This window comes from Lytechinus variegatus, chromosome 2, assembly GCF_018143015.1.
Source record: "Lytechinus variegatus isolate NC3 chromosome 2, Lvar_3.0, whole genome shotgun sequence".
NCBI classification, from domain to species: domain Eukaryota; kingdom Metazoa; phylum Echinodermata; class Echinoidea; order Temnopleuroida; family Toxopneustidae; genus Lytechinus; species Lytechinus variegatus.
The window spans coordinates 69,982,484-70,008,281 of record NC_054741.1 but is presented as its reverse complement, the minus strand read 5'-3'; the positions used below and the strand labels follow the sequence as shown (position 1 = coordinate 70,008,281).

Below are 25,798 nucleotides of genomic sequence, written 5' to 3'. Positions count from 1 at the left end.
AAAGTTGGGATGTTAACAATAGACTGAATTACGTAATTAGTGTAGGCGATTTGTGATTTAAAAATCTCTTTTATTTATGTTCTTTGAAAAAGTAAACCTGTGTAGGCTTTTATCATTGTCATGTGGATTGTAATTTGAGCGTTTTATTTTGTTGATCATTGTTTCACCTTAAAGTCTAGACACATAACGGGAATCGACTAATCATGGATAAATCTCAAATTCTGACCAAATTACAAGGAAATGATAACACCCCCAACGATCGTGTCGCCCGAAAACATAATCTTACTTAGTCCCCAAAGTTGTTACTAAAATTGTGAAACCAAATAAACAGTCATCATCATTAACTACCGGCTACATGAACTAATTAATCTGACGAGTTTAGTTGCCATGGTAATGTATAAAAACTTCGACTGGAACTCTCTTGTGTCGTTGTCGACTTGACTTAATTGTGTTTGTTATATATGGACCCCGTGCGTGACAGGACGTGACTATTTTTACATTAGAAACACAAACTATTCTTAAATGTAATCTTTAGATCGAAATAAACAAAACAAAACAAAAATGTAACAAACGGTTCTCCAATTATAGAGGCGGATTAAGATGGTCGATGATAGATTTATACGTGAACCCTGGTCCTGAACAGATACTGCATTGTGCCCCCCACTTACCACTTGTTGGGAATTATCCATTTCTGGTTGTCAGAGAGTAACATTGAAATTGATTTTAAAACTTTTTATGGAAATGTCTTTTCCAAAAATGCCTATTACATATAGCAAAAACCGAATTCATCGTAGCCCGTAATTGCACAAAAGAATCCCGTTGAAACTTTCAAAATTAATTGTGGAAGCTCCCCCCCCCCGAAAAATAAATATCCGGAATCCCATGTATAGCATGGATCCTACTAGATCCATGGTATAAGTTGACCCCACCCTGAAACACAATAGGATTTTATGCGTTTTTTTAAATTAATTGTGGAAGCCCCCGCCCCAAACACAACAACAACAACTTCCCAATCCATTGTATAATTACGTTGACCCCACCCTGAAACACAATAGGGTTTATTGTGCCTATACATGTTGGCTTACAATATTCGATTAAAGTCTGATTGAATGGGGTCATAGAACCAGGCAAAGACCAGTTTCTTTCAAGTTCACTTCATTGAATTATTTCTTTTGAAATAAATAGTGCCCATTTGACATATTCACTCTTGCGTTTTACATGGGTTTAGTGAGTTATCTTTGTCTTCCAGTTTCACCTTAATGGAGAAACCTTTGGCCTGTTTTCACAGTGCATTCGTAGCGTTAGGGAAACCTAGAAAGCTCCAACTTTCGAAAGGTATTGACCTTTAATCAATTCTCAGCTCTGCAGAAAAAAAAACACAGAATGACAAGCGGGTTGCAGGCGGAAATATCTCAGTTCCTTTTCTACACAAGATATTGATGGCAGCGAGTTCTGCATGGGTTTCAGATATAGTCCGGCTGTGTATATTCGGCCATTTTTCTGTGGTATGGACTTGAGATCACACGTATTCCGTCGATTGCATGTATTTTTGCATGGAGTAAAGGATATATTACCAGTGATATTGAGAATGTAATGGATGTCCTGCCAAAATACACCACACCGTAATTATGGAGGAACGTAATTATCATGAAACGAGAAGCGGCGATGGTAAAGACGTGCTTGTCGAATGGAAATCCTGTTTAATGGAAGATGAGGAATGGTCTCTTCCGCGCGTACGAACTCCGTCGGTCGCTAGGGGTAACGGTTTCTGTTCAAAGCAACATCAACATCCTTCCGTAGTGCGTTCTCCGTCTTCCCCAACGTACAGTTTTTGCAGCTCTCGCCTCCGTTGGGTAAACATAGTGGAGCAGCTGCTACTGGGAGTCACAAATTCTCACAGTCCTGTGAATGCATTGTCTGCGCTCCCTCATACAAAGAAAGAACTGTGTAACGTCAATGGGGAAGTAGTAAGCAGACGACAGCTTCGTCGAAGGAATCGCGATACTCATCACGCAAATGAAATATCTTTTATATCAGTTGCTCACTTTCCGCTAGGGCGAAACGGACGTGTATTTGAGACCAGCTTTCCTGTAGACGAAACTGACGAAGGCGGAATATTTGCTACAGACCACACAACAGTGACAACACTGTCTTCACCAGCATCAACATCAGTGATTCAAACACAGGATTTAACCAGTAACTATTCTAGCAGTGGTGTATGTTGTAAGAAAGATTGTTACCGCACTAGCGAACGTTTCACCAGCTTCTTCGCCATGCCTGTCCCGGAGAGTTTCAGATCGACCTGGAGTACTGAACACGTCCCTTCCCTCCACATTTCTGCCTCGCCGGATAAACTGCAAAAACTCAAGGAAATACGACGAGATGATAATTACAATATCGAGGTAGGAGTAATAGGCTTTTAATGCTCCCGAGATACTACCTTCTCATTTCATCTTTCTTCCCAAATTCCAAATGTCGTATTGGCCCTATTTTTTTCGCCAGGCACTTCAACCACTGACATGACAGAGCGAAGTGTCTCAAAGATAAAGATCACCATGATCACGTATTTCAGTCATTTTTCCTGATCTGGACGTAATGCATTTTCAGCCATTACGTAACAATTATCAGCTTTTAAAGGAAGAGTATTTTCAAAATTTTACCTTTTTCCTCATTTGATTTGAAATTAGTATTTTATATCCGTTCATAATTTTCATGTCACCATATCATCTTTGTTGATATACCTGTCAGACGATGATGTATGACATATAGTTGATGTACTTTCCACCGACTGACTGGATAATATAGATGCACATTGTACTAATCAGAGAATTTATTCTCTGTACTAATCAGATGATTTATTCTGCAGACACAAACTCAAATTTTCCTTTTGCTCTTGTATATCATATAGAGTTATGCGGAAGACACTTTTCACGCAACACAGTGACAATAGCCTTTGGATGCAATCTGCATTTGCTTTTATTTACTCAAATCATGGACCTACGCTCAAATTTCCCAGTGATCGGCGGTACTGTCTAAATTCTAAAGGTTATATTGATTAATTCATATGAAATGAAAAGTGGAAAGAGGTACTAGGTACTATTCCCAGCCATAGATCCAAGTTCAGTTTTAATCGTTTTGAATCGGTTGAACGGTTACGAAGATCATTGTATTCACAAGAGATTAATCGGGGTGCATGATTGCATTTTGATTTGGATGATCGGATTGAGATCTAAATGAAGCTTACATCTTAATACAAACGTCATTCAGTCATATCAGGACTATACTGTTCAATGATGAAAACTTGAACAAATATGTATCCTGTAGAATGCATTAAAGCGAGAAACGAAGAAAACCCGACGCAGGACAATCTTTGCCCTAAAGTAATGACAGACAAAACACAATTCGTTTCCAATTGCACATACTCCCATGCACACCCTTACTAACATTCCATCCTCCGAATATTCTTCACAATAATTATGCAAAGTTCTGATGCAATGACCATCCTCATACTCATCATAATGATGACTTGATGACTGATGAGCACTATCAATTTTATTATATCATAACGTTATTGTTGATATCACCATCATTATCATATTTCTTTATCCTTATCATAATCATCCTCTCTCTCTCTTGCAGTAATAATCGTCCACATACTCATGATAATAACCATTGTAACTTTAATCGTTATATATCGTGTTTGGTCACTTTGGTGCATGGGAACCATCATAATCAATGACCTATACCATACAGGCTTACTTTTATTTATTTACTTCTTTAACTCTCTTTGCCTTTCCTTATTTGATCATTTATTCATTCATTTGTCATTTATTTGTCATGTTTATCTGTATAGTTTTATTTACACCCGGATCTACGATTTAAGCCATGAAGGAAAATTAATTAGGAAAATATCACATCTCATCCGACGTCCACGATATTTTTTCTTCAGAATTCAGATGGAAAGCAAATACGAACGATTTCGACATCTGTCCCCTTGTTTTGGATGACTTATGACTTCACTCGATGACACTTTGTCAACTTTTAAAGTCTTAAAGGCAAATTCTTTCTGTCATATTAAGGAAGATGACGTCCAATGAGTAACGTGTTTTGGGATTATTCTCCTCTCACTCATGCATACTCACAATCAGTGATACACCTACCGATATTTAAGAGGTGATTGATATGTCAGAATTATTGTATTTTTACACTGCTTTCTAGTCACCTATATGTTTTTTTTTATTTAAAAAAGATTGTTAAATTGTTCCGAGTGATCTACGTAAGATATTGTGACAAGCTAGGTTTTATTTGTAAGTTTTTGAAAACTTTTTTTCTTTCTCTCATAAAGGTCTGACTCATATAGATAAGCTCATTTCGATTTTTTTTTTTATGGATGCTTTTAAAAGTACCTCGTATAGTGTATCGATGCTTGCTATTATAATTACAATATTTTGCGAATTACTTCATCATGATCATGCACCACCACCCCTATTCATATCAATACCTTCGGCAATAACAACATTATCATCCCATTTTGTATCGAACGATACAAGCTTAAATCTTGACTTTGTCAATGTTATTTTCGCGGGGAGATAATTTTCATGGATGTTGCCAATTTAATAGCGACAGCGATGTTCAGATGCTGACAAAAACGATAAAGTTATCGAAGATGTTTTGGTTTCGCTTTAGTTTTAGATATACGAGGTATACGTCATCAGGCAGTGCGACCGCAGTCAACAGCTCACTGTCAAAACAGCGGTGTATGTCATTATTAGCGGTTTTATCGTATTTTGTCTGCGGGTTTTGTGGAATATTATGTTATTTAGGTCTGATATGAAATAATCAGACTTACCAGCCCTTAAACCATGCAAAGTTTAGTAAGTGATTTCCATTGACTGATATGATAGCCAATCAGATTGCGAGGATTGTCAGTGGCTTATAACAATATTCAGTGAGTTTTGTTTCATGACATAAGCCAACTCTCCAGCAAGGTCGTCATTGTGACCTTGGGTATAGAGTTGACAGAGGGGGGGGGGGGGGTGTCACCAATCAGAAATTATATGAAAGAAAGGATAACTGTCGATCACACTTCACTTTTTTCTTCCATTTTTTAAACATCACGTTTTGCCTCGATCATACTTTTTCTTTTTATTCATAATTTAGACCCCCTGTTTCAAACTTCATTGAAACCAACACCACGAACATAACGAATTCAATGGATAGGCCTAATATCTGAATTTGATCGAGCAGAGTGATGACATAACAAAAACTGCATGTTGACGTATTTATTGTTTGCTTGAAGTGAATCAATACAATTTTTATGATAGACGAAAAATACAAAAAATCCTTATTTGATGTGAATGTATCTACAAAACATTTGTCTTTTATTATCAAAATCATAATGATAGACGTTTCGTAAGTAGTTGTCGATGGTCATTGCCTCCTTTTATCGAAGTACAAACAAATGATAGGAAGAGGTGCTTCTGTATTTATTTAGGTAATGGACTAACGGTCAGAAGTTCATGATAACCTTGGACATCCTTGGTCAAATCATGGATCTACTATACACGCGATTTGTATAGGCCTATACAGCTTATCGTACGAAGGTTAGGGTTGTGCTATGAATACATTCTCATCATGATGTTTAGTACCAAATGGCATAATGTATTTTCCATCAAATCATGTCAGCACAGTCTTCATTTTTTGTGATTGTTTATTAATTTGACCTTATATAGCTATATTTGACCGTCATCCCTGTATCAAAATATTAATTCGATTTATTGCAAGACAGCTGAATATTGTTCTCTATGAGATGGGCGTGGCCTATTAAAGAATCAGGCAACGTGGGAGGTCATATTCGACCATCTGTGGTCTTTTTCGTCATTCTTGTCAACGAGCAATACTATTCCTCCATAGATCTACATAACAATATTTGAAATGAGTTTCGGTGTGCACTTAATCGTTATTTAAGGGTGTATTGATGAACATTGTGATTGATAGGCTCATTGAAAATTTGAAATAATATCTTTTGAAGATCAAGCGTTTTAACATTTTGACGATGAATGGTTTTCGAAACGAAGTTGCTTTGGCAAGCCGCCTGTCACACAAAAATGCCCAAATTTACCCAGTCACTTGCAAGATGATGGAATGCCTCAATTTTATGTCAGTTTTGGAGTTGAAAGCTAATAATGGGTGATACAATATAGGTCTAATCAAATACTCAAATCATGTTTACCTTCTTTCTCTTGTACCGATCTCCCTTAAAATAGGAATCCCTCGATTTCATGTGAAGACAAATGCCTTTTAAAAAACGTGTATAAGGCAAAAATGCTGTATGGTTGTTATGTTTATTGATTGTTGCTATGTGCACTTTGTTGGATTAAAATGTCATTTTTGTAATGATCTGTGAATGTTGAAGTCAGAGCCCTTCATCATTATGTTTGGGAATAGATTGAACCTTTCATAGCTCAGTCGAAGAATTTTTAGGCCTATCTGGTATTCTACAGTCATTTCTGTCGTGTCTATGTTATAATGTGCTCAGATGCTTTCTGGTAGTGTAAGTATTGTTAAGAATGACAAGTTTCATGAATATCTACTTTTTTTAAGATATCGTGATAGTCGTGTATAATCATGATAATATACAGCATAAGTGTGTATGGTTCATGATCTTTAATCTTATTTTATTGCGATGAATGACCGAATTGGCCCATTGATATACACCGTAGTTCTAATCTTTATCTTTTTGACAGAACATAGACTTTGAGTTGCGTTTGAAGGTCAAGAACAATTTCTCGTAATAATTTGGTTATCATAAAGTCAATTGAATTACGTTTTGATTTTTTATCTCCTTGTTATTCCGTAATAGATGTATAATCGGAATGGGTATAGTCTGTGTAATTTATGATCAATTACAACTGCTATATTTTTATTCTTTAGCATCTGAAGTTATTTTTATAATTCCCGTTTGCTCGAGCATGAAATATTTTATGTCAAGGTTGAAATGTTTTGCCGTGACCTTGATGATTTCCAATATTTTATTTTTCATTTTATTTTAAAAATAGCTTTAAAAAGGAGCGAACCGAGCGTAGCGAGTCGATAAATTGCACCTTTCTCTTTTGAACAATACTTGTGATGTTTGTTTTTGTTTTCTTCGATGCCATTCCACGTGTAGACGATAATGTCACGTACAAAATATCTTTGGCCAAGTCATGGTATACCATCATTATAAGAGGAAGACTGGTCGTATGTATTATAAGTAATCTATTTAATGTTGATTTCTCTCATTTTTCTTCAAAATTCAATATGCCAGTTGCTTGGCGGGGGACCTTTATTGTATCACACCTGATCAAAGCTTACTCCCCATGTGGAAACAACAGAAGCCATTTCTTTTATCAAATTCTTAAAAGATTCAATCTGTCTTAGTCTTGAAAGAACAGACTCCAAATTTTCTAACATGTCACACAGTACAATAATCCAAGACCCAATTGCGTACAGTCTGACCACTTGTTTCTTTCGACCAACCGAGGACAGGGGGCCAATGTAGTATGCCTATAAGATTTAAATTTGCAAACTATACTGTCACATTATTGTCTGTCCTCATTAAACACAATCTTCACAGCAGTATATGCTGATTCTAAATTTTGACACGCGGGGGTGTTGGCAATCACAAAAGTTATTGGGTAAACATATTCGTTCGAATGTCAATATAACTACTGTATTTGAGTAAGGTGCGTGTGTATATTTAAGACAAATATTCACCTTGATTGGTAAAAATGGGAACTATACAGGCTGGTGTCACATCGTGTCTGTTCTTCTTTTGCACATTTTGGTTATCTATTGTAACCAATTGGTATTGAAGGCGTCGGGTATACTAGGTTTCCAAAACGAATACAAACCATGTGAAAAGTAAATAAAGTGCAGATTGATAACATGATGGAATAGAATGTCACTCAAAATGAAGATATTGTACAATAATTATTATGTTTTAATTGTTGACAAAATGACTTTCAAAAAATCAAACCTTTATTCTTAAGAGAGTGAAAGAAAGAAACAAAAATTAGACAAACAGTTGAGAAAGAGGGGATGAAACGGAAAAAATACATAAGGGGGAAACAGAGGCAAGGCAAGAAATATATGGAAGGATTAGCTATGTTTGGAGGTGGAATCATTATCATTGTGAATTGGGTAACATTGCGTGCCAAGTAGCTATACAATATTACTTTGTGACTTTTGAATTATTTGATTATCATTTGCTGAAGGCAGTCTAACGTTTCTTCAAAGATAAATCCTCGAAATTATGAAAGGAGGAAATATTTTGACTATTATGATGGTGGAAGGGAGTGGAAAGCCCCGAAAATTAAAGAAAAAACATACAGAAAGAAAAGCAAAGGCCAAGGATTTGAAGGCTTTATTGAATAATAAGTTCATGGTATTAGAACTTGAAGAGGAAATTGTATTCAATAAATCCCGGATTGAAAGTCAACAACAGGTGCCGAGTTTGTTCCCAAGTATGAAAGAATGGTTTGTATTATTGATGGGGTCGTTCTCATTTAGAAATAATCCACATAGCCATAATCGGACCTAACTTGGGATAAAATATACTGTATAGTCATGCACGATTGTCACGTCTTATGGAATATTCATGATATTCAACAATGTTTAAGAAAGCTGAGGTGATGTTCACTTACATATATATTTTACTCTGTCATAAGTGGATTTATTCCAATTTTCATTTTGTTTACTTGTATGAAGACCCACTCCTCTGGTATCACAATCACAGAAAGTCCACTTTCTATTTCGAATCGAAAAGTTTGAGGTCCGAACAAGTCCCTGGGAAGCCTGTTCAAGCAAATGGTTTCTCATTCTTTTCTCGTTATATTGTAATATTTATCCAAATGATTTTGCGTGTGGTGTGAACAGGAACTGTGCTTCGATTTTTATCACCGAAATTTCAATGCGGATTTATGAAGTTATTTGGGCTTGCATTTTGTGCGCTTTTGTTGAGCAGGTATTGATGTGGCAGCGAATTGCCTCGTCATGCCTGAGGACTACTAGTATTTTAACATTTTTAAAGTGGTTTGTTTGATATTTTTTTCACCGTATTTCTTTTTTTCCCATAAAGATCACGTACACTATTCAATTTTGTTGCGCATTGACTTGTTTGCGGATGGGAAGTGTAATATAAGTTAAAACTGCTTATTTAATTTAAAAATGATGAGTCATTCCAGAACGACGGCTAAAAACGGTTCGTTCCACCAGAGAGTTGACTACTCCCAACTCCCTATCATGATGACCATCACTGGCGGGTCCGGGGGGGGGCATGATCCGACCCGTACCCCCTCCCCTTGAGGGGCACAATCAAAATTTGTAATGTAAATTTGCCGTTCTAACACAAGTGAAATTACCTTTTGGGTGAAAACATCTATTTTTTTTCTCTTTGCTTTTCAAATCCCCACCCCCTTGGAAAATCTTGGATCCTCCCCTATAAATGACGATAGAAAACAAAATGGTTGACACGGCCAGAAAATCGTCAATTGAATCTTTCGAAAGGGACGATAGAAAATGAACTGGATTGAAATTTGAAGACTGGCGACGGTAAGAAAATGACGTTACAGCAGCTTGTTTTCTACCGTCCACCAGAAAAACAAGTTATTTATAAGAGGTTTCGTCAAGGAGGGAAGAGTGATGGGGTGGGGGTCGTCTCCTCTCGGTAGATCCATCATAACTATGAATATGATGTATGATCTGGGCGGGGGAGGGGGGGGGGGGGCTAACATTTCCCAGAATCGGAAAGCAGATTCAATATCCTGCTCCGATTTCCTCTCGATGGTTGATTTGTATGTTACCATGGTAATTGATGAAAAGCAATGTACATGTTCGATGACAGCAGAGACGAGACGGGGATGAAGACGGGGGAGCAATTCATTTCATTTTGCTATGTTTCATGTTTGTTTTTTGAAGATAAATTTATGTGCCCTTTTCACAGTTACATATTGATGAGAAATTTATTCGTACAAGGGGGAATCTAAAGTTGAAGTATGCTGGAAGCCTGGAAGGTTTAAAGAAAACATAAGAGAACAGTCAAAACGCAAAATAGCAATGAAATATCCTGTGAATTCTATAGATTCATTTTTTTTCAATAAATCGTCATCAAATTATAATGCTTACCCGCATGTTATGTGTAACACTAATAAGGAGTAACGGATTTTACGTTTTCTGAGTAAGTGCTAATTTCATCATTCAATTTCTTGTATCTTTTTCTTAAATCCATCCTTTTTGTCCACATGTCACAATAAATACATCATTGTGTACGATTAAAATAACGTTTCATCGAATTATGGAGATATCAAGGCGGCAGCACAATAGCACCATTTGTTTTCGCCAATTTATCTGAGTGTTACTGACTCTCTTTGTGAGTGCATTTATGAAAAATATAACCCTAGCAATGAAAGTCCAGTCAGATTCTCTTTCGCTTTCTTCGACCTATTTTGAAACCCGATTACAAAGCCTGGAGTAAGCAATTCCCAAAGTCACCTTAAATAACAACAAAAAGTTTGAGAAATTCCCCAGACCCTCGTCCCACATACAACGCGCCAACCTTTTCTTGGTAACTATTTTTACGACACGATCTTCTAATTGGAGTCTCAAAAGTTTGCCAGGAGCGTCACCGTTTTGATGGAGATGACCACATTTTTGACACGAATTCTTCAAAACTCTGGAGAAATTTTAGACGGAAGGAAAATATCACTTTTGAAATCCCTCGGAGGGGAACAATAATTGCACAGGGAATTTAGATGACTTAATTCGTGCAAATTCTATTTTTCATTTTGTGAATAGAGGGTAAAGCTGATATGAATAGACTTTGAATCTGATATCTATTGTGCTTTGTTCATTGGAAAAGTGGCTTTTACCGATTGAGAAATGTTATGATTACTTTCGTAGAAGCAAACAAGGAATATGAATTTAAAACGACTTAAGTGCACTAAGCGTGAAACGGTTGGATACCCGTCTTAAGTGTATTTATCCTATCAATCTCAAGTATGGAAAGCTAGCGACGCCATTTTCATCCTTTCAAATTGTGATTAACAAATCATGCGTTGCCATCACACTTTGAAGACGGGGCCAAGGGTATCACACATTTTGACATTTCAAACTTTTTATTAACCGTTCGATAGAAAATTAAATCTCATTCAGAAAATAACACGTTTCTTTTCGCCTTCACACTAACTCATTTTTGTTTACGGTATATTTATGGTCATGGAGGTAAGAAGGATGTGAAAACCTATGATGGTGATTTTAGAGATTATTTTGGTTTATGTTTTTCACCCGTCTTAAATATTAAAAAAGAATGAATATTAATTTGTGTTTTATAGTTTCAAATTAGAATAGTAGTGCTCCAGTTATTTCCCTGTGTTTATTGATAAAATGAAGAATATTTGTTCAACTATCATGACGAATATCGTTTGTGATTTTTTTATTATTATCATTTCTCAAGAATATTACTTAGACTTTTCCAATTCCTTCTAATAAATAGATCTCCCTTTTTTCTCCCGGTAGCCATTTAGCTGGAGCATTATACGGATTAAATAAGTTTGGCATTCCTGCCAATCTAATATGTGCTATTGTAAAATTGCCAGTGCGCTCCCCCCCCCCTCCACTTCTCGCGTGTGTATATTTTCTATTGGCAATCAGCATGTGGGGGCATTAAGCAGCACACATTAAAAATTGGCTTTATCAATCTGGGTCAACAACAATTGGTTATGAGGCTGTTATTCGAAGTCGTTTTGACTTTGTGTTAGATCCTGACGTCAATAATGTCTAAAATTTGCTGGAAGGCTAATGACTTCGTTTGATGAAAATAAATGAACTAAAACGATTAAGTCCCCGATTTGGCCCACGATCGGCTGTACATGAAATGCTCATAACCATGGAGCTATTACAGATGTAATAGTTCCATGGTAAAACCATATCGGTCCATGCTCAAACGTGCATGAGTGAAACGACCAAAGTGAAATATAGAGATTTAGAAAATAATTTTTAGCATGATCATTTATCTCTTTTTACTGTGGCAACATATTTCTTGTGTTTGTACTCTGTGGAAAGATATTAAGTAAGTTAACGTGAATTCACCAACTCAAATGCATATTGAAAATAATGATTTTTTTTTCAAAGAATATTTGGTATGTTAAACTACATTACATTAACCAATTAACCCAAATGTTTTTTTTTTTTATTAATGATTAGTGAGGCATCCACTCTGAATTATAAGCGAGTACCCAACCCTTTGCCCATCTTATTGATATGATCATCATTTAGGGCCTATTATAAGCATATAAGGGACAGTCTGTATCCAACAGGCACACCCTTGTACTTGTTTCTCTTTGAAAGTTGTATCTACGAATTATAAAATAAATATATCACGCCTCACATACTATATAACCATACATCATCATCGTAATCAAATAACTCGTCATGATCAAATAGCTCACGGTGAATTTCTTGTTTATACATACACTTCTGCTCCTAAAACATGGTTTATTTTATGTCAACACGATGTCAGACATCAAATTTACTTTTAGTGTCTCACCAGCCACCTTTTGTCACATAAAAAACGCTGTAATTTGACAATAACAGCCCGCACCCCTGTTCTCATGGCCCCGTATACAAATCCGAAATTGCATCCATTTTCAGAATGATTCATAACTTATGAAAAGGAAAGGAAAACAGCCCTGTCTACCACGAACAATAATTGTGGAGGAAGCTTTTTTCATTTTTTTTAGAAATTGCAAACACAAAACTGGATTCGATAGAAAATGGTGAATGTCGCTCATATCTCCTTTTTGTGATTGAAGTTAACATCTTTAGAAAATACCCTGTCAGAAGAAGAATGAGGTATGCAAAAGGAGTGTCACCCATCTATAGGTAGACGACAATGGACAGTTTTTAGAAGGTTGAGAAAGTGCACCTGCTTCTATACCATTGCATTCAGGAAAACGGAAATTCAGTCCATCTGGAATGATGGCCAGTAGTGGCGCCTCCATATCATAGGTCGGGTTTATAAACTTGCCAAACTAATAGATGTATTCATTTGCTATTTCATTGATTTACGAATGATCAACAGTATTGGGTATATATAGGCCTATGGGTAATAATAATTGTTGCTTAATCCTTGAGCTTTAAGTGATTTGGTTGCCTAATACGTAATTATTATCGGATTGGAATTAACATTTAAAATTCACCTTTACGTTCGAGTATGATTAATTCAAGAGAAAGGCTGTGGTGTCGAACCAGGAAGAATAATTCTTAATATACCTTATTACTGTTGACATTTCATTGAATACTTTTATTCCTTGTTTGCTGACCCATTCATCACCAAAATGAGAGATAATAGTCGAGAGATATTTTTGACTTCCATTTCCTCTTCGCAGAAGTATGCTGAATGTGCATGATTGCTTTTAAAAGACCGCAGATCCCATCGCGAAAAAATGTACTCTATACATGTTTTATTTACACTTTTTGTGATTCAAAATAATATAACACAGTGGTTTGTAGGGACAGTGTTGGATTGATGCGTCACACTTTTTGCCCCCCCCCCCACACACCGTATATTGTTTCATGTTTCATTCGAGAATGTAATGATTACATTATCACATATCAGGATATAGGAATCATTTTCTATTGCTCTTTTGGAATGTTAACGAGATAATAAATGATAATTTGTTGTTTTTATGGACTTTGGTCGCCTCAAAGCCCTACTTTATTTAAAAGATATGATACCTTTCAAAACGTAAGTAGCATCCCAAGATCTGTCTTTATCAATCGTGATTGTAATGTAATATGAGCATGGACCTATTTGTATTAGGTCCATGCTCTGAGTGATACTAGCATACTTGCCTCCAATGACTACATAATCCGTCTTGGAACAGTAATTGGGTAACCATGGCAATTTGTTATGAAAATCGCGGCTCAATATCGTCTTCAAATTTATTTCACTATTTATTTCACTTAGGCCTGAAATTACATGACATGTTGCAGTCTTCGGCGAATATATAAAATATTACAAGCAGTATACGAGGGCAAACTCAATAAATTTATACTGCATGGCTGTAGCAAACCATTCTTGCTTATACTCCTTGCTTCATGGTATATAAACCAGTTAATGAATACCCTTATACTGTATGTTTTTAATCGTTATGAGTTAAGTGTTAAAATTGTTACTATACTCCTTGTTCTATAATCATGATGAAATTAGAAATGATAAGTGGGGGAGTACTAAGGAACGGGTCTACGACTTCTGTTTTTTCACTTTTCAGCATATCATAATTATTGCTAAAAATCAGATAAAATGATAAAGTCCCCGATAAAATGGAGGTCCCAAATTTCATTGGTATAGTTTTATGCCCTGCCTTACGCCCGATTGCCTCTGTGTCAAATCCAATTCACTTCTGTCTTCTGGATAGGTCACCAATGACAATTTATTTTATGACCGTGAACTTGTTGTGACTGTGGCCGGTTCAGGTTGATGTGCGGGTCAAAAGTTTTACAGAGCATCATGAAAAAAAAATTTGCCTCGTTCGCCTCGTTGTCTGGGCGTTAACGTCGCTAACCCCTGACCCACAGAGTATGAGGTATTACCCGTTTGGGGATGCAATGATTTCCTGAATTTGAAATGAAAGTATCAATCTATTTCTAAGGCTTTGAGAGAAAAGTGTGCATAAGATTTTTTTTTCATTCATAAATTGAGATTTTATTGTTTTTTTGTTGTCCATGTCTCTCCGCGTTTCCTCGATGCGCAATGGCATTTCAAGTTTAATTTATTTAAGAGATCAGATAAAATACATATTACATAAATAGACGATGAATAACAATGTACATCAAATAAGTTATAGAAAATGAGGAGCGAAATGGCCAAAAAGGGAATATACCTTGTGATAGACCAACCTTTACAAAAATAGCTTAAATGCAAAAACAAGGGGGAATTTATTGTGGTGTACAAGGGGGGTGGGGGGCTATATGCTTCCAATTTCCAATTTGAACTCCATTATACAGTTATACTATTGACCAATTTGGTTTTTAGCGTGGTATTCTAGTATGATTACTTTGTTGTAAACTCTTGACTTTCGTCATTTTGGGGCGTCATTCATTTTTAACCACACTGGGTTCAGCATCCCCGAAGAATAATAAAGCAGTAAGTCGAAGAAAACAAAATAACAATGCACCGTCACTCCGTTTATGTTTTTTTTAAATCAAAATTTAATTTTGTTTTTGTATCATTTTTAAACAGGTTAAACATGTTAAATGATCGAAGAATAAATGGCTCCAATTATTAACTGTCTGACACTGTGTGGCCTGATTTTACGTCAAAATTGACTAAAATAAACAATTTCCGTCAATATATCACGTCCAGACAGCATTCGAACCCGATGACATTTCTGAGAGAATGAAACGGATAATACTGATTCTAGAGCCAACCTTATAGTTTATCATGCCTCGTTATAATGTTATACCCATGCCTGTGATAGATATATCAAATGTATTATTTCCTTCTGATTTTCATTTAGAATCGGTTCGCACTTGACTCTGAAAATATGAAACGGGCCCCAGAACTTGATCTTCAGTTAATTTATTAGCCTTAATTTTTAATGGGAATTGGGCATTTTTGCATGAAAATATTAGTATTATACATGTTATAGGTTTCATCAATTTATTTAAATCAAAGTAGATTAGACATTTTTCATGCCATATTTCTTGGTCGCTTAGTTCGCTTGCAGACTTTTTTGTAAATGGCGAGCCGTAAAGTAAAAATATTTGTCTCATTATGCCAATTAATATTTTTCTTTGGATTTGTTTTAGGCCTTGTTTAAAATCGTTTTTATTTTAATTGTTAATAATCTTTATGATTAATTTTCAAGGTTTTAAAATAAATATTTTGTGTCCAAGGTTGCAAAGTGATGAAGACAGAGGTTGTGATCAAGGGGTACATTTTTCCTTGAAATTATGAATACCCCCCCCCCCCCTCCTCGAAAACGACAAAAAAAAGAAAAAGAGAGAAATCGCTGCCCCTGATAAAGAATAAAGCTAAATGTTAACGATAATGGTGGATTAGTGCAGGATATCCTCGTATTATATCATCTGACCATTGCCCTATATATGATCTGATTAAGGAGCGTGAACTGCATTGACAGTGAGGTATATCTCCCGAAGACAATCAAATATGATTCGCCCTTGATTGTAATTTCCGTTAATTTCATTTCCATCTTCCTGGTGATGGCTCTTGGTTCGTTGTCCGAAGATAGATCGGTTATGAAGTCACGTTTTTCTTTGTACCCTTAACAGTCTACTCAATTCTGCGTACATGTTTATAGACAGTACTTTCTAATCAGACGACCCTTCATAATTTCTACGAAATTAGTATTTTGTCGAGAAAGACAAATAACTAAAAAGACTAAATAAAGTTATAAATAAAAGTTTGTATGGGGTTAGGAAAGGGATGATGGTCGTTTCGTTTTGTTACACGTCGTATATACAAAAATAAAGTTTGAATGACGCTTAAGTACAAGCTTTACTATTCTGAAGTTCATGACAACTAATCCATACGATTTATCAGTTCCTCCGTAAAATCCAGTAGTAATAACTTGGGAAATCGGTTTGTAATTGATGACTCCTATCCTAGAAGCACTCCAGTCGCGATGATGATGGGGGATGAAATGGCGCAGAGCTTCAGAGTTTCAGAGCTATTTATAAAAATCAGTTCATTAAGTGCATTAGGAAATCCGAAGTAGAATAAGGACTAGGAGCGTCGTATGATGGAGGGGGTAAGAAAAGCGGGATTGGGAGAGGGGCACATGTGTGGACAGGTTATCAAAAATAGAATTCATTACTTTGATAATTAACGTGTATTCATAAAAACATGCATTTGTTTTTTATATTATAAAGGAAAATGTATTGACGTGTGTGTGTGTGGAAGGGTGTGTGCGTGTGAGGGGGGGGGGGGTTCGCTAAAAAGAAAAAATCAATAGTAAAAGAAATTTTGAAATAAAGACTTGTAGAAGTTTTCATTGTGCCATGTATGGACTTACAACGAAATGAAACCCTTGCACATTCCCCAGCCTTTTCCCCCAAATCGTTTTCACTTAGGTCTCCTGTTCAGTTCAATTGAGATGTTAAATTGGGTATCCTGTGCGGTGAATTACAAGGATTGAAAATCAAATTAAAAATTTTCCCATGGGTAAAGGGAAAATCACGTGTTTTCCTCCCTCAGCTTGCAACTTTAGAAACATGCAGAGCTTTCCTGCTGTCAGTTGCTGCATTTCTAGATATTGACCATGTCTTCTCATAATCAGTGATAAGTTGCATTTTTTAATGATTTTTTTTAAGAATAAAGGGCCTTGCAGAGTACAAGACCACATTTTATGTCGTAAATTTAGACCATTATTTTTTTATTCTTCTGTTAGTCTTTCGGATTTAATTATAGATCAATGCATTACTTCAACAGATGTAAACCGAGTTTCACTTGCAAAAACTATGAAACCATTATTTTCGTGATCCTTATGTTATGAATGTGTGAAAATTGGAAACGACGTAGGCTTACAACATACCCTTTTTTGGATACTATTCTACATTTCTAATCGCCTTTCCTAAATTCTTCTCCACCCATTTTGATGCATCGATGAACGAGTAAAATTCGATCAAAAAATGGACAGTGGATAAAGCGGGACGACCAGACGCTTTCAAAACATTTTACATTCTCTGTTTTCTTTCACTTATTTCATATCTCTCATAATGTAAAATTCAGTTGCAGGGGACACTGAACTGTAAGCTCCAATATCAGTCTTCTTATTCCTTTGTTGGCAGCAAATATAGTATAATTAGATTCGCCATGTTCGTTTTGTAATTATATTTTTGTCGGAGGTGAACTTTGACTTAGGTCGTTGAACCAGAGAATTGACAGTGCAGTAGTCACAGCCATCAAGTCCATCATGGTTGAACTTGTTTTGTTGATACGCTGAACATTGTCTCTTCTGATTGTTTTAATCATCATAATGAGAAAATATTATGCCAATACGAATATGCCAAATCACAAAATCTTATGCTGCTTTCTGCTAACTTGCCACCGAGAGAGGGCGCTTACTGAATAAACTCTAACAGTCCTGCAAAACGTTGTTGAAAATGCAGACAAACAAAAATATAACTCCATCAAAAGCACTTTTACGTGCAAAAGTCTACGCATTTTACAGTAAACTCTTGTAAAAGAATCCTAAAATCGTTGTATTTGGGACGGTAGGCTCATTTGATGAAGAATGACAGACTATCCTTCAGGATTTGTTTTTATGGCGCAGAAATAATGCAATATATTTTTTACAATACACAATGACTTTTCGTTAGATACTGCGGCTTTTGGAAAGCAGTTGTGAAAGAAGGAACTGTTTACTCAATCTTAATATTACCTTTAGACCTGCAAACATAGCAAAGTCATTTAAAGGTTTGGAATATAACATTGCTTAATGCGTGCAAGAATGTTATGTCCTATTTTCGCGCCAAAACACAAACAAACAAAACTCAAGAGGAACATCGTCCAGAGAGTCACGTCTCACTTTGAGTAGAATCAGGGAACTTCCTTCTTAAACGTCCTCTTAGGACCAGCCTCAGGGGCTTGCCAGAAGATGATGAAAGAGAAGGATGAGGGTAGCGGGGAGGGGCGAAATATTGCAGGGGATGGGTCGTTTGATAACATCGACTGGGAAGAGCATGGCAATTTGAACTCTGGTGTGTGTATGCATCGGGTGTTATAAGAGGTGCGAAATATCGAAAAATAACAATATCAATTTGCCCTTGTTTTCATTTTTTTCTTTTAGAATTACCTTCTTTACATCAATACACTTGTAGAACAACCTTAAGTGTAATAAGATGGCTATTTGTTTTGATTTTTTCTCTCCAAAATATAAAGTTGTGAATATAGGGTCAACCCACGAAAATGCATATCTGATGCGACTGGTATATATACAAGTTGACCCTATTCTCATCAGTCACCGATCGGTTGTCATCTCGTAGGCCATGTAGGCTATACCAGGACACGACAAGACGCATCATTTATCTCATTAAAATAACACGTTAATGCATTCCTTTTGTACACACTGCATAGAAAAAATTGTAACCAGACCATAGATATGATAACAGTACCTCGACTGGTGTATGCACTGCTTTGATTGGAAAGGTATAGATATCATTTACTGTAAGTATAGTATACATCAACGAAATCGACTTAATTCGAAAAAAAAATGATCTTGTTAAAGCCATCTCCTTTTAAGAAGGAATAATTTCTGATCAATTGAGTTAGAATTGACGCAATTCACTTTCCTTTGCAGTCGTTGTTTCCATTGAGAATGGTCATTATTTTCATCAATACGTTCGCAAACACCATTTTCGATGTGATCCGTTTTTGGCGCCTTTTTGCTTAGCCACCCTGTACATTGGTATACGAGTTCCTTGTAAAAGCTACGCTGTCGTGTCTTGTATATGTTATGTCAGCTCTACTGTAAAAGGAATGTACGTTAATGATAGTTGATTGATGGCATGCCGGTTTACATTAATTGGGACCTTTCGCAATCTTCACCGACGCTAATTTTGGGGTCCCCTACACAAAAGTTATCGCTTAATCATACACTTGATTTTTAAGATTGATTGTACATTATAGTCAATAGAATCAAACGTAGAAAACTGCTGTACGATCAATGCTAAACTTTGTGTTACAGGGGGTTACAGGCCCTACAGATCTGCTTTTCGTGTGCAAAATCCTTTCCCGCGACACCCGCACTATACATACATGTATATTATGACTGATGGCTGGAGATATTCGAAATGTAGGACCTAAAATAGATTATGACATGGATAAGAAAGTGGTTTTTCAAACAGATCGAGTACATATTGAATGAGGAAAAACTTACTGAATGAACGCTTAGATATAGATCATTACACTCCATCGAATCGATATTGCATTTAATGTGGATTATTGGTGGATCACTGGCAATTGATTTCATGGGTCAGATCAACCTCTCTAGCCAAAACCATTTCTGTACACAGCATATATATGTACAATACGTTTAAGCACGGACCCTATAGGGTCCATGGTTTGAGCTAACGGGTTTCTTTGTTCTATTGTGTACGCCTTCTACACAAACGATATGCCTCGAGCACACGATGTGAGGGGCATTATGTTTTACATTCCCCAGAAATGGGGATTAGATTCAAATTCCGGGGGACCACTTCCATTGATGAGTGGATACCATGCGCGACAATGGAGTTTCGAAAAGCACCCTAAACAATGGAAGTAAGTCTTTTTCATATTATGAAAATGCATCTCTTAATTAGTATTTGGATTGTGACACCCTACAAGTATTGGATATGTCAGTATCCCTTTTTCAGCATTTTAAACATCGTTTTGACACCCTTATAACGCTACATAGGTCTATACGTAATGTACTTGCCCACTCTGTCCCCTTTTACGCGTGGTTGCTCTTGGTATCCATTAATCAATGGAAGTGGGCCCCCCGGGCGGCCTCTCGAGCTCGAGGAGGAATCAAATGTGGCTTTGGAAAGTCGTCCTCAATCGGATATATCGCTGTTACCATAGTAGCAACCAGAATTTTGCACACGAAACGCATATTGAACGTTTCCGTCGCAGATGCGAAACGAAAAAAAAATCTCATGTCACACAATTTGCATTGCCGGCTAGAGTTTTACGACGGGCCCAAAAAGTCTCTTCCAAAATCAGCTACCGTTGTAAATAGCGTTCGCGTCCTCAAACGAAAGGTCGGGAATATACAAAGACCCTCGCGGAAGATTATCTTCTGCTGCATGTAGCCGACGTAATGATTTTCGTGTTTCGTTCATGATGCGGCCTATCAGCGTGTATACGAAGACACAGATTTTGATTAAAGCTATCTCAAGAGCACTTACCAGATAATGGCTGATGATTTTAGAAATAAACAAATTCATTAGCACTTTGTGTTGCATATAGGATGCCAGCTATAACTCGGCGCTTGAAACAACTCGACCCCGCCGAAAAAGTGGATGCCGAAAATTATTGTCCAATATCGGATGGATAATTACTTTTTTTGACAAATGTTTGTATTGAAAATAAGTTAATTGCAATGTTTTCTTTTATAATTTTTAATTGATTTTTTTTTATTTTAGTATCAATCTTCCCAGGGTTAGGTTTAGGTTTTTACGATGGACAACTCGGCACCTATAAATTTTGGCCTGGACGCGTTGCTTAGTGCGAATATCACGATTGTGTGAATAAAATTATTCTCTTATTACATAATATATCGTCATTGATAGTATCAATAATTACATTAATTAAGTGCCCATGAGTTTTGAAAATGAATATGAAATTAAATTTTTTGAAGAAAAAAAATCATATGTCCCCCACCAACATTCTAGCATCGATTTCATAAGCCATGATAATCATGATTTTAGTTCAAAATTTGATATGAATTATTCTGTTAGAAATGAAGAGAACATCTGGAACTAGAATACCGTAATTACAGGGGGGGGGGGGCGTTTCTTTATAATACACAAGGATGTATAGGGTGCAAGGGCATGGTGACGATATTGCAGTGATGGGCGTTTCCTCTGTAGTTCCCCCGTGGAGTTGAATGTTGGGTGACGATTATGAATTGGTTGCATAGTGGCACAGCAGGTTTTAACATGAAGCGTCAGTAATATGAGCATAGGAGAGAAGGGGAGGGGAATTATTATTTTGACCCCCCCCCCCGGTGCACATTTAAGGTGGATTCACAATAAAATAATAGGTCTATATAGGTTTTGAAAAGTCGATGGACAGTAGTGTGCCCCTTTCCCCTGCCGGCAGCTGTGTATGACCCGTTAGAGGTGACGCCCCCATTGAGACAGTTTTGAGAACGTGCCCAATATCAAACTCTTCTCCAAAAATAGATAGGCAAAGTAAACTATTTACACAAGGGAGATAGATTTCAATTCACACATAGCTAGGATTCCTTTGTCATGTCGTTGTCTCTTTTTTTCATTCATCTTTCTTTATGTCCTATTGTGACGTCAGATATCCCTTGTTCGAAGAGCTCCTTTTGGTTTGTTTTAAATACATTTCAAAAACGGGAAATTGATAAAATTTGAAGAAAGGGAAGAGTGAAAATCACACCTACATGACGTAATAAAAATACTCATGGCTGGCATAAGTTGGTGGTGTAATGATAACTTTCATCCGGACTTTCATCTTCAAAATAGATTTAAATTTAATGGCCACTTTGATTCTTGACCCTATAACTAATGTAAACTTTCAAAACGTATTAACCAATTTATTGTCTCCCTCGCCATCCCTTTTTTAGGGGCTGCTGTTGGCCATTGTTGGGGAGTGCCTTATCATAAGCAGCTATATTTCACACAACTGTATATACATTATCAATCTTCGTCTTCGATTAATATTAATCTTTGGAATAAAACTACTAATGAACTGTAATAATCATTGTATGACAGGTTATTGATTTGTCTCATAGTCCCTGTAACACTGGAATGTTTTATCCACGCTACCTAAAATACTTCAACATTCTACAGGCCTATCAAAAGCCTCTTTTACTTTTTCTTACAAAAAGTTTATAGAAGTTCAAACTATTTCAATTATATATTACGAAATTTTAAATTATGTTGAAGCTGCTCATAGAATGTGTAAATATAGAAGGGAATATTATAGTGATGGATGTTTCGAAAGGGTTCCATGAAGTTACTTCATACTAAGGGAAGCCATTACTTCGCCTATTGGTTCAAGATCTTCGATACAACCATGACAACCTTTTGTAATTTGTGATGATGACGAATGAGAAAGATATCCCAGTCTGCAAGGTCTCCATATGTCTCCGTGTTTAACTTGGGGAGAAGAAAATACAAATACACACCCAAAGATATCGCAATTCTATTATTTTCTCTTGGATGCCTATTGACACTGTCCTTGGTTGGGCTTTCTTTCCCACCTGGGTGTCTAACGGGTCTCTCGAATCGAGAATCTCGATCAATATATTTTGTTGTTTCATAAGTTGGACAAGGAAATGTCTTATCATTTTATTATAATAACGCAATGGTATAATTGTTCTTATGAAAAAATGTTGTTGACAGTTGAAAAGTACAATATATTATTTTTGGTTATAGATCACAGAGATATATTAAACGGGCTATAATTATTTTGACACCAGCGTCACCCCCTCCCCCTCATACAAACATTTAACTAAACTACTGCAACCGCCCTTCCCATTTCCAATCCAAAGTCTCACATTTAGCATGTTTAGTTGCTTTATACAGTATGTTACTGATGTTTATTTTCACTTGTGTTCTTGGAATGCATTTACATGTTAATAACATATTTATTATTCAAGGTTAAAATTGGTTTATGTTTCTTCGAAGTGTATTGATCTGTGTGGAGAAATCTATAATATAGATAATTGGATTAACCGATGTATAATACCGGCTAATCATGAAGACATGTGGAGCAGATAGGGACAAGGAAGGGAGGGGCGTAAAGAAAAAATGAAATACTCTGCCTACACATGCATGGTCTAGTTTCCCAACCATTGTGACGATCATGATGACATTATTTCGTCAAAAGATTCAAATGTTGAAATTTCAGTTTTCATGAGCATGTTGTTACAAATACAAAGAATACTCCATGGACCCTTTCGTCTATTATTATAAGACCCTATCTTTATTCATCGTTCATATAGAAACCGCCTGTTACATGCACACGGTCATTTTGTACTACATCCATCGTCAAATTATTCCAGTAACAAAAATACCAGTAGGCCTACAAATATGATCTTGTTCATGTTTTCGAAAACAAGACATTGACACACTATTTTGGTCATTATTATGTCGAGGATACTGACAAAATAACGTTACTGTCGAAAGAGAGGAAGACGTGTATTTATCATCACCATGGAAACAAATGTTGCTCAGGTAACTCAACAGAAGAGCTTTTGTGCAGCTTCTGGTCTTCATCTTGGACGGTTTCACGCACGATTCATATTTCAAAGATTTCCTTATTAAGTTCAATCTCTATCTTTTTTTTTCATACATCATGCAGGAGGTTACAGAGACGGAGGTGCCTGCCAGCCGGCTCCACTCGGAACTTCGAAACGGTAATGGTCACCTCCACCACTACGATGACGACACTGAACAACTGACAGACGACATCCACACCGTAAACCGACAACCTACCAATGCCGAGTATTCCGAGTCCGTCTCCATCGCCCGTGTCCCTTCGACTCAGCAATACCGCTATGGCATGCGGTGCGACATAGAGAACCCTCGACGTTACCGCGACGAAGTCCGACTCGTGCCCGGTCAGGTTAACCCCGGTCGGTACTACAGCACCTTCACACAATGCTTCATCAACAGTCCTTATCGCCGATACAAGGAGACTGTTTACATTCGACTCAACGCACCGAACCCCAAGCAGTACTCTACCAAGGTGTTCGTCTTCCCGAAGGGAGTTCGGGAAACATTCGTCAGCGAAGTCGATCACCATGATGAGAAGACGATAAAATGGTACAAGGTCGGGGTCAAAATGGAAGCCAGGGACTATGTATCCGTCAAATTTATGCAGGTGAATTGATCCAGACTTATGTGTTTATTTGCCATTGAACTTTTCCATAATTATTATTATTTCTATATTGACAATGGGTTGAGGTTTATTTCATGGAATAATATCATCCATGGCCACCGATTTTGTTCGAATGTTGGATGTGTAGATGGCTGGAGAATGGAACGAATCGGATCCCTGGTGACTTGACCGAATCGGATTGCTGGAGATTCAACTGAGCCGGATCCATCGAGACACGGCCGAAATGGATCCCTGGAAACCCGACCGAATCGGATCCCTGGTGACTCCACCAAATTGAATCCATGCAGGAGACTCCATTTAACTGCCACTCACCATCTGCATCTGAATGTTCCACACTGTCAGCATCAAGAGATCCGAACGGTGCCATATCATGATACTGATTGTAAATTTTCTCCAATGACCTTGCTGAAGGATTGTTCATACCTTTGTGTATACAAAGTAAAAACAATTTAAAGAAATAACAAGTAGAAATAATAAGTTGGAGGATTTTGTCACGGGACATTATCCATGGCCATGTCATAGGATCTGTAATCAATTATGTTCTTTTTGTTCTGAAGTAGGGAGTGTTTGTGTCTTATTACATTGGAATGGGATTCCAACCCTGTATAAATTGATCATCGAAGGGAAAGATTTATCCAATTGCTGCCACCAGAATTACTTCTGGTTGAGATATTTCCCCCCACCATAACTGCATTTTGATGTTGCCATTATTTATTTTCTTGGTACACATATTCTATAACAAATATTATTGGCCATAATGGGTGAATGCGATCTTCGGTGATCTTTTTTATACAGGGTTTCCTCTTATTCAGAAATATGTTTGATTATTTAATTCTAACTTAAATTAGTGAGGCCTATGCAATTATTAATTAATCATCGGGGCATTATATCGGGTCATAATTTATAAACGTGATTTATGTTAACATCAATTTACATCATAATAAATATATAGAACCTTTCAAACAAATCAAATAAAGTTGATAATTTCCTGTGGATTTTGATTAAGTTGATTAATATTGGATTTCTTGATGATTAACCCAACATAATTATTTTTGTGGATTATTTGTTTATAAGACGCATGAGATGAAAATAGGGACATTCCTCGGTACACTCGAAACATTCGTGTTCATCCAAAGAAAATAAATGTTAATCCAT

At 36.6% G+C, this 25,798-nt stretch overlaps 1 protein-coding gene across 1 annotated transcript; it reads left to right on the top strand.

Annotated features, from left to right (window-relative positions):
* Positions 1 to 1,253: 1,253 nt before the first annotated feature.
* On the top strand, positions 1,254 to 25,798 carry LOC121408845. Its single transcript, XM_041600514.1, has 2 exons — positions 1,254 to 2,402; positions 24,104 to 25,798. The coding sequence occupies exons 1-2, from the start codon at positions 1,629 to 1,631 to the stop codon at positions 24,632 to 24,634; spliced, it is 1,305 nt and encodes a 434-aa protein (XP_041456448.1). The 5' UTR covers positions 1,254 to 1,628; the 3' UTR covers positions 24,635 to 25,798.

What these genes read in the sequence shown, in the direction of transcription:
- LOC121408845 (XM_041600514.1), top strand. Translation starts at nt 1,629, where the DNA reads ATGGAGGAACGTAATTATCATGAAACGAGAAGCGGCGATGGTAAAGAC. An exon ending in ATGATAATTACAATATCGAG is followed by an intron (nt 2,403 to 24,103) that starts GTAGGAGTAATA and finishes TACATCATGCAG; the next exon opens with GAGGTTACAGAGACGGAGGT.